This window comes from Anopheles funestus, chromosome 2RL, assembly GCF_943734845.2.
Source record: "Anopheles funestus chromosome 2RL, idAnoFuneDA-416_04, whole genome shotgun sequence".
Lineage (NCBI taxonomy): Eukaryota > Metazoa > Arthropoda > Insecta > Diptera > Culicidae > Anopheles > Anopheles funestus.
Genome location: NC_064598.1, coordinates 53031148 through 53039701, shown reverse-complemented (window position 1 = coordinate 53039701; position 8554 = coordinate 53031148). Strand labels below are relative to the sequence as shown.

The following is an 8554-nucleotide window of genomic DNA, read 5'->3' as shown; positions in this document are numbered from 1 at the left end:
AGTGCCTCTGTTGTCAAAAAGGTGATCAAATTCCATGCACATCGAATTTTTTGTACATCATAAAGGGGTGCTCAATCTGTAATTCGAAAACCATTTTTGGTTTTATATTTTTTTTGTTTTATTTTTGTTTTATTGCATTCAATTTAGTTTTACTAGATGCTTTTAAAAACAACAAACAAAAATACAATAATAGATTGAGAAAAACTATTAAAATCTGTTGGACTTGAGCTGATTTTAAATTGGGAAGGCTATCGCTATCGGATTTCGAACATTGAATTCAAATTTTTAGATGTATTTCGGAACAATCAAAACCATCCAAATGTAATTTTGTGGATGCATCGGAATTAAACGTGGTTTGCGATTTAATTCTGAATGTGAATCACTATGCATTGGAGTAATATTTCATATAAATTTTTAGATATTTTAAAAACATTTCGATTTAAATGTAAGACACTATTCTAAACGTACTAATGATAATCTGTGAAGACGTTCATTAGGAAAGCAGGTTTAGTTTGTTTATATAAATACATAAACTAAGCCCGACTCACTTCTAGGTATTGTGTCCATATTTGATACTCATCTATCCAATGCGTTTAGAACGTTTTATAAAAGTATTATAAAGTACTGCATCAAAAGAAAGTTAATTATAACTGTGATGAATCGTCGCCTAGCATAGCTATATATGGATATCGATTGAACAAAATACGCGTTTTGTTGATTATTGCAAGAATATCAATAAGAATGTTTATTGCATTTTGAATTATTGCCAACAAAGTCCTAACATTTAATGTTAATATCACATGTATTGTCCTGCCACCTTAATACCGTAACGACCATTACATCCCTGTTTGTTTGTCAGTAAGTACACCAGCATCCCTTGGAAAAATTAGTACTAAAATACGAGAGCCAACATGTAAGTAATTCTAGATACTGTCGTTTCGCTCAAACGAGTTCGTAACCGAAAATTTCTTCTAAGTTATAATCAAAATTTTTAAAATCTTCCTCATAGACTAAATACAACCGTCTCAGGGTCTCCGAAGGAATGTCGTTGAAATAGTGCATCAAGCGTTCCCGTGTACTAGAAGATTTGTACACCATCGGAAAGCTCAAACTATCTGCTCCGGCAAGATGGAGTGCTAGAGAGGAATCATCCGTCAACGTTTCATATTTGCCTATGACATTGTAGTGGATTAAGCATGGGTGGCAGAGATGCGAAATCGGTTCCCAGTGTTCATTGAATGACAAATTGGCACTTTTGCTCAACTCCGGCGTTAATAAGTACTGTATGAATTCGTTAAACGTTACATCGTCCGCATACGTGAGTGATTCGTTTGTAGCATGTAGCCGAAACGATTTAATAATTGTTCTTCCAATGCGTGCCTGTAGAGAGAGAGAAAGAAAGCCAAAATGTTACCGTTTAATGCATACAGTCTGCGTTTCTGAATTTATCCGATAACCTTACCTGGAAGTATTTGGCACTTTTAGTGTTTCCCTCCAACTTGTTGCGAAAGGCTGACAAAAGTCTTTCGAACGGGTGGCGCACCAAGACAAATCGATTATAATCTGATAGCACAGCCAATTGTTCCTTATCGCTCAATGATTGGAACGTTTCAAACATGCCGGACGAATGTGCCACATCAGCAGGAATTTCTAATGGATCCGTACCGTTCCATTTGTTTATCAATATCATCATTACACGCTTCCAGTTGGTGCAAGCGACCTGTAAAATGTATAAGAGTTAAATTAAAAAGAACAATAAAAACAATCTGCTTTGAAATTGGACGTACCTTTGGAACGTAGCAATACAGAAACTTATGGTCACGATCGATTAGCAAATGGTCGGTGGGAATTTGCCTCAGTTGTTCCAACCGTTCCATAATATCATCCGTATTATTGTACTGGCACGCCTTTTGGAGAACATCTTGGCGGTATAAATTGTGCGCTTGTGTCAGCTCGTACTCGTACTCTTTGTACCCGGAAGTAAGAATAGAATTGCTCGCTTCTTCCGTGGGCCAATCACTAGCTTCCAGATACGAAAGAAGCAAGACGAAAAACATAACCGTTTTCCACGTGACACGCATTTTGAATTTCACTACAATGTTGCATTAATATGAAGGAAGCTATATTTTCACTCGAATAGAAACAAATGCAGTTCCTTTGGTCATCGGTGTATCGTTTGGATTGTTGTTGCGGATGTATGCCTTCACGCAGTCTACATACTTTCAGCAGGTACTTCGCACATTGCTGCTCAGGTGATTTGTTTACATTTCAATGTCATAAACAACATGTCATCTTCCAGCTACGCCATACCATTAGCGGAGAACAAGAAAGCAGTGTAAATTGTATTGCTTTAGGACAATTCACCATATTTCGTTGGCGACAAAAATATCTCTTTATGTACAATTACCTGTTCTCAAGTTACACGGTACACCAACTTTCTAAACAACCGGAAAACAACACTGAAACAGAATACAAACGAGAGGTCAGGCAACAATTTTTCCCGACTGACATGTTGGATTGTACGACAGTTATGACAATAGATTATTTTTTTGTTGCTAAGAACTGTTGTCGAAAAATGTGAATTACTGACCAAAGTTGATTTCTTTTCACAACGTGCGCTTTTCATATTTTAAAATAGCAATCCATGTTTAGTCACAATAAATACATACGCTCATACATTCAGGGACACAAATTGACTGACTTGAAGTTATTTTTCATTCCAAAGAATATTCTTAAAAAAGGCGCAATTTAGTTACAAATACAATACACGAATGAATGCCAAATTAATATGCTTTATTGAAGCGATTTACAATTATTGGTAAATGGTATTTGCGTAATATTCGTTCAAATGCTCACCAAAGCACTCTTATACACTAAATTGTGAAAACACTGATAAGTTTTCAGTAGAATTCATGGAGGTGTAAAACATTAAACGGAGGATACAGTTTTGCACTATCTGCTTGGTTCATCGCCTGTGCTGACATCTGAAACAAGCGCAACAAAGTGTATAGAATAGAATGAATAACCCAATGGAAACTATTTTGCTTTTGCCGGGAGTACTTACTTTTACCATCACAAGCAACGATTTTGACTTTGTCCACCCGGGCAAACTCGTGTACCTCTCGAAATTCGACATCGTTCAACATCAGCGTCCATACGTTGTCACAGAAACGGTAGGTGTTGAGTTTGGCTGCTTTGAAGGTAACACGGGACTTTACCCGATTCGACAGTGCCGCGTTAATGGATTTATCGAACTGCACCAAAACACGCCCAGCTAGTTGTGGAGTGATTTGTCCGTACTGGAAGAAACAGCGTAACGAAATGCCGCTCGTTAGACGGTGATATTGTGTACCATATGGTTTGATGATACTTTGCCATACGATCATACCTGAATCAGCTCGTCCAGGCTCTCCTGCAGGGTGTTGCCGAGTGTAGTGTTCCGATACAGCTGGTACGACATGTTTGCTTCCTAGAGAACTGTTATTACCACTAGCAGCGTTAAAATTGTGGGATCCTTCTTGCCTTCGGTAGGTTTGGGGTTTTCCAAAATGAAGCAGCTTCGCAGAGTGAATGAAAAAATCAAAACACTACAAATGACAGATGGCGTCAGGGTTAGTCAAGCGTTGACATCAGAAAATTAGGAACGATGTGCTGCTGCACGGGCAATATATTTTAAACCAGCCGTTAGGATCATTTTTTTTGTACTGAAAATGAGGTTTGATTTCGATGGTTGTTTTCAATAATAGGTGATTTTTTTATAAAAGGAGTATTGAGGAAATATTAATATTTATTTAGCTACAAAGAATTGATCAACCGAAATAAGTATCTATAAAAAAATTTATAAAACATACTGAATTTAAAAAAATGCTATTATCGGTAAATAAAAGTTAAAACAAAAACTTTTTCTAACCCAACTCTTGAGTTTTAGAGAGGCTATCAGTTCAGGAAATAAAGCGCGATCTACATTTCATTATTTAAAATAATCAAATTCTTATTTAGAAACTCAATCATTATATTGACCGTTTGAAATACCTTCTTTAAAGTTTCCGTTCAGCTTTATTTACCGGCAACAATTCATAAACACTACTACTACTCGTCCTCCTCTCTTCCACCCATTAGTCCCATTGCATTATCTGCTCACCACCGTACGCTAAGCTACGACGAATGGTAATGTGATACCTTTCTATTGCTTTCTGATCACGCACTGTCTATACTAAGAGAAGGACGGCGGCAATGGTAATGATTGTTTGCCAGCACCGTTTATGCCTTTGCCGGGTACCGAAAGTGCTACCAGTCCATTAGTGGGAAGAAGTTCATTTTCAAAACCCCGCCGAAACGAATACCTTTTTCCCGCAGAGACGGAATGGTATGTGAATAATGCCCCTCATCTCAGTCGAGCGAAATAAGTTTGTCACGCGGGAAGGCAATCGGTTGGTTGGTGTGCGTTGGGAGTGATTAAAAATAAACGAAAATATTTCGGAACTCGTGAATCCGCGCTTATCCATGATGGACGCGGTGTCCAGGAATCGACCACGGTTTTCGGTTCGGAATGGGTGCAAACAGATCCAAAGTCACTCGCTGATGCTTCGTTTCTTTACAAATGCTTTTTCGTTTACCTTTGTTTCGATTCAATCGCGGGCACACGGGGCATGTTTATTTTGGACCATAAATGTCAACTTCGCCCGTTGCCGGAAAACAAGAAACGAGCGAGGAAATAAGGGTCGAAGGATGTTGACACCATGGAGGACAAAAAAAAAGAATCCTTCGCCTACGGTTCGCCTCAATCGCGGGGCATCGGTGTGGGAAGGAACACTCAGGCAACGGGTAGCGATCACACGGTTCGATGAAATTAATGACGTTGACAGAAGGCAACGAATCTTTGGTAGCCGGCATCGAGTCGAGGCTAAAGATTTCCTTCCGAAAAAATACCTTCCCCAAACAATGCAACCGCAACAGTTCCGCTGGCGAGATATTGGTACCGGAAGGCCCTTCGATTGCTTTTTTTTTCTTCTTCTTCCTTTTCTCCAAGGGACCCAACAGAGAGTGAATGGAAAATTCGCTTTTTTCCCACCGTGTCTGCTGTCGGTCGTTATTTTCGGTTTTTAATTGAAATGAATGTTGTCCGGGGTCGTCTTGCCGTGCCGGATTCGTGACTGACGCAGCTGGAGTAATTTTAAGATTTTTCCACCTCAACTAACTTGCTGTGGCTGTGGGAGGGGGGGAGGTGTTTCGGATACGTTTGCACAAAACAGGGAACGCCTAGATTGATGACGGTGACATACGGTGATGGTACGATTGTCGGATGGATGGGATGGCAAAAGATTTGCTTTCAATTATTCATCAATGCGCGTGTACCTACAGCCAAGGCACGTTATCAATCCGAGGAGTTTGATGGCGGGCGTGTGTGTTTTTCTTATCCTCATTTCCCTTTGGTCCGCTCCAGTAAAACTTATGTTTATGTGCGTACGTATGCGTGGAAGGACAAACAAAACCTAGCCCTGCGGAAAACTCTGCACCGAGCACCTAGGCGATACAGGCGATGTGCCTCCAGCTGGACCAATAAAGATGAATAAAAATAAACATAAATAGCGACCGGGAACGCTTAGCTTCCGTGGAGAAGTGGAGAAACAAAAGGAATCGTAAAACACCGTTACACAGAGGGAGAGCGAGAGAGAGAGCGAGAGAGACAAATCACAGCAGCTAATCAAGCGAAGAACCGAATATTAGTACAAGTACCTACAGGGCTTACAACAATAGAAAGAAGTGCTCAAGGTGGGAAAAGGAACGCGCCGAAACGAGTCGAGTAATTAATCTTCAATTTATTTGACATTCCCATGCTTCGTGCTTTGTTCCACAATTTTGAAGAACAATTCTTAAGACATTCGTCACAAGCACACGAAACACGAAATGGTTGTGTAAGGAAACACGATTCATTAAAATTATATTCTATACTTTTCACCGCTCGACGAGCGTTCAGACATTTTAAATTATGCGCCCGAATGCATGCAATTAAATGTTTATTTGCAAATGTATGTATATTTTTCACCATTTTTAATGATTTCTGCAACATATTCATAATGTCTGAAGATTTAGCATTGCAATTCAATTGGTTGTGGAAGTCATTTCGATTGGTTGAATACTCCCAATGGACATCGTCGTTTTGTATGTCGTCCTCGGGGTGTCGGGATGTGTGGATGCAGCTGGCCAAGATGTTGTTGTTTGTTTTACGAAAAAATACGTATTACCGGCAAAGGCATCGAGAAGCATCCGTTGTCCGTCCGCTCGTAAAAGTGCATATACACACACGCACAAAGGATGGAAGAATATTAAGAGGCGCTTACGATTCGTTTATGCGTTGTTTTCGGTTCTCGATCGGTATATGGTAAAGATGTGATGTGGTCCCGAATGGTGAAAGATAAATAAAACCAAATAGATTCCTTTCGCCCGCTTTACGGTTTGTGTTTGTACGGAGCAAACAATTGAAGGGAACACAGTAAAGATGTTTCGAGATTCGAATAGCTATCTTCGTTGAATCGTTTTTATTTTGTTTCGACAATTATTAATTTACCCATTGCATCTATATTGTAAGAATATTTGTATATTTGCAACTATTCGTGTTGCAAACATTTCTGTAAGTTTTGATTGGAAAATTTATATTTTTTATCACATTTTTTAGAGCCATCGAAAGTGTGTAAAAAAAATTAGAGAGTAAAATAGGAATACATATTTAAAAAAAGAAATCAGAACAAAATTGCTTTCATTGCTGGTTTGTTGTCGCAGGTCTTCAAATTCAATAAAATTTCATTTAGTTATATTTTTAGAAACAGCTAAAAGAATTATGAAAGAAAAATTTAAAACGACGACAACGGCAGATAAAGGCGATAAAAATTAAACCTTGTTCAATATGCTCCACTAAAAACATCGCTCCAGAGGCACTTACAAATCTGTTCAATAAAAACGACCCCAAAACAGAACGATCATTCGAATGGGCAGAAAAGAAAGACAAAGAGAGAGAAAACGCGTGGAAACAACAAAACTTCAACTGGCAGCAAATGTTTCCTAGCCAGTGGAAAATCCATCTTACGGTCACATTCCTCCCTCTCTCCCTTACACCCGGCTCCCCCCCCCCACCGTGGTCGAACGGTACTTAAAATAAACAGCAATCATTTCGGTCTGTTATTATTGGGTGTCGGGTTTGTGTTGCCTGCGTGCCAGCGGTCTAGTTTTGGGATTTGTTTTTCTTAATTACAAACTACTTAAGCGATATCGATTGTTTTGCTTCTCGATTTTGACAGCGATATCCCGGTTCGTCACATTCATGCGCTCCCGCGTAGGGAGTGGATCGCGCGAGGCAGTAAATCGAACACCCGTCCCTCGATCGTAGCTATTCGTCTTATTAATTGTGGGCGCCAAACGTACCTACAAACGCCAATTTGGGATGTGGTGCTGGTGGTGGAAGATGGTTTTGGGGGAGAGGTTGATATCGCTTGCCGCACTTTGCTGGTCAGCCAGGCTGTGCTGAAGGAATGATAAATTTAGTTTCAAGCCTGGCTTCTTGGTTGGATTTCCTTGCAAGAGGAAATAAATCATTTCTTTAATTTTTGTTTGTCATTTGTCACCGCAGCAGATTTCCGTGCATCCGTCCTCGTGGAGAGATAGAGAACCAAGGCCACGGATACGAACATGGTCTCACGTTTGTCTTTCCGTGTTTTGTCCCATGCGCCTCACCCTACCGAAATGGGGTTTTGATGCGGCAAAGGAAAAACTATCCGAATTAACTGCAGCTCAACAAGAGCCACACCGGAGTCGACAGCATTAGTAGCGGGGGTTGTAGTGGTGATGAAGCGGTGGCAGGACTGAATGAAATGAATTATGGTTCCGTAGGTCGTTAAACGGAGTAGCGCATTTGAAGGCAAACGGAAAAACAGGTGTTACGCGTAACAAGGTTAGTGTGGGACAAGCGAATAGAACCAGCGTACGATATGCGGAGTGATAGGTTGTGATAGGAAAAGCGCCGGAAAAGCCAATGTGCAGCCCAATGTGCTGTGGAGGCGGTCGACGCCCGTGTTGCCCTACGGATGTGGCTGCATGATGTGTAACGATTTGCTTTTAATGTGTTTGATGTTTGACTTTGTTTTTATGATGGCATTTATCTCACTGCAAAGCTTACCGGTTAAGCTGGCTACGGTTGTTTGCTGCACTGTGGTGTACGGATTTTTGCTGTTGTTGCTCTCCATTACATCCCGCCCATTGTTGTGCTTTGCGATCGATTTCCCGATTGGTTTTATATTTAAAATGTGTTAGCTGATTTGTTTTAGCACTGATGTTGATTTAATTAGAGGTTATCAAATGAACAAAACCAAAAAAAGAAAAGAGAAGTAACTGACATGATGTCGTTAAATTAATAGATTTTGCAAATGCATTTTTCACTCTCTTCCACTCTCGTAAATGCGTAAATATGTTTTAAAAATTAGCCATTTAAAAAAACTTATTAAAATTGATTGTATTTTTAAATTAATAAAGCAGTTTTTTTTGTGGAAAAAAATAACTACGA

At 39.7% G+C, this 8554-nt stretch overlaps 2 protein-coding genes across 2 annotated transcripts; both read right to left on the bottom strand.

Annotated features, from left to right (window-relative positions):
- Nucleotides 1-709: 709 nt before the first annotated feature.
- Nucleotides 710-2540, bottom strand: LOC125760818 (carbohydrate sulfotransferase 11). Its single transcript, XM_049421339.1, has 4 exons — nt 2408-2540; nt 1788-2299; nt 1463-1720; nt 710-1380 (listed from the first exon to the last, which is right to left on the bottom strand). Exons 2-4 carry the CDS (start codon nt 2079-2081, stop codon nt 943-945), a joined length of 990 nt encoding a protein of 329 aa, XP_049277296.1. The 5' UTR covers nt 2082-2299; nt 2408-2540; the 3' UTR covers nt 710-942.
- A 236-nt stretch (nt 2541-2776) lies between these two features.
- On the bottom strand, nt 2777-3602 carry LOC125760835 (transcription initiation factor IIA subunit 2). Its single transcript, XM_049421358.1, has 3 exons — nt 3389-3602; nt 3065-3299; nt 2777-2984 (listed from the first exon to the last, which is right to left on the bottom strand). Exons 1-3 carry the CDS (start codon nt 3458-3460, stop codon nt 2953-2955), a joined length of 339 nt encoding a protein of 112 aa, XP_049277315.1. The 5' UTR covers nt 3461-3602; the 3' UTR covers nt 2777-2952.
- Between the last annotated feature and the right edge of the window lie 4952 nt (nt 3603-8554).

What these genes read in the sequence shown, in the direction of transcription:
- LOC125760818 (XM_049421339.1), bottom strand. Translation starts at nt 2,081, where the DNA reads ATGCGTGTCACGTGGAAAACGGTTATGTTTTTCGTCTTGCTTCTTTCG. An exon ending in TGTATTGCTACGTTCCAAAG is followed by an intron (nt 1,721 to 1,787) that starts GTACGTCCAATT and finishes TACATTTTACAG; the next exon opens with GTCGCTTGCACCAACTGGAA. An exon ending in AAAGTGCCAAATACTTCCAG is followed by an intron (nt 1,381 to 1,462) that starts GTAAGGTTATCG and finishes CTCTCTCTACAG; the next exon opens with GCACGCATTGGAAGAACAAT.
- LOC125760835 (XM_049421358.1), bottom strand. Translation starts at nt 3,460, where the DNA reads ATGTCGTACCAGCTGTATCGGAACACTACACTCGGCAACACCCTGCAG. An exon ending in GCCTGGACGAGCTGATTCAG is followed by an intron (nt 3,300 to 3,388) that starts GTATGATCGTAT and finishes TGTTTCTTCCAG; the next exon opens with TACGGACAAATCACTCCACA. An exon ending in CGTTGCTTGTGATGGTAAAA is followed by an intron (nt 2,985 to 3,064) that starts GTAAGTACTCCC and finishes CGCTTGTTTCAG; the next exon opens with ATGTCAGCACAGGCGATGAA.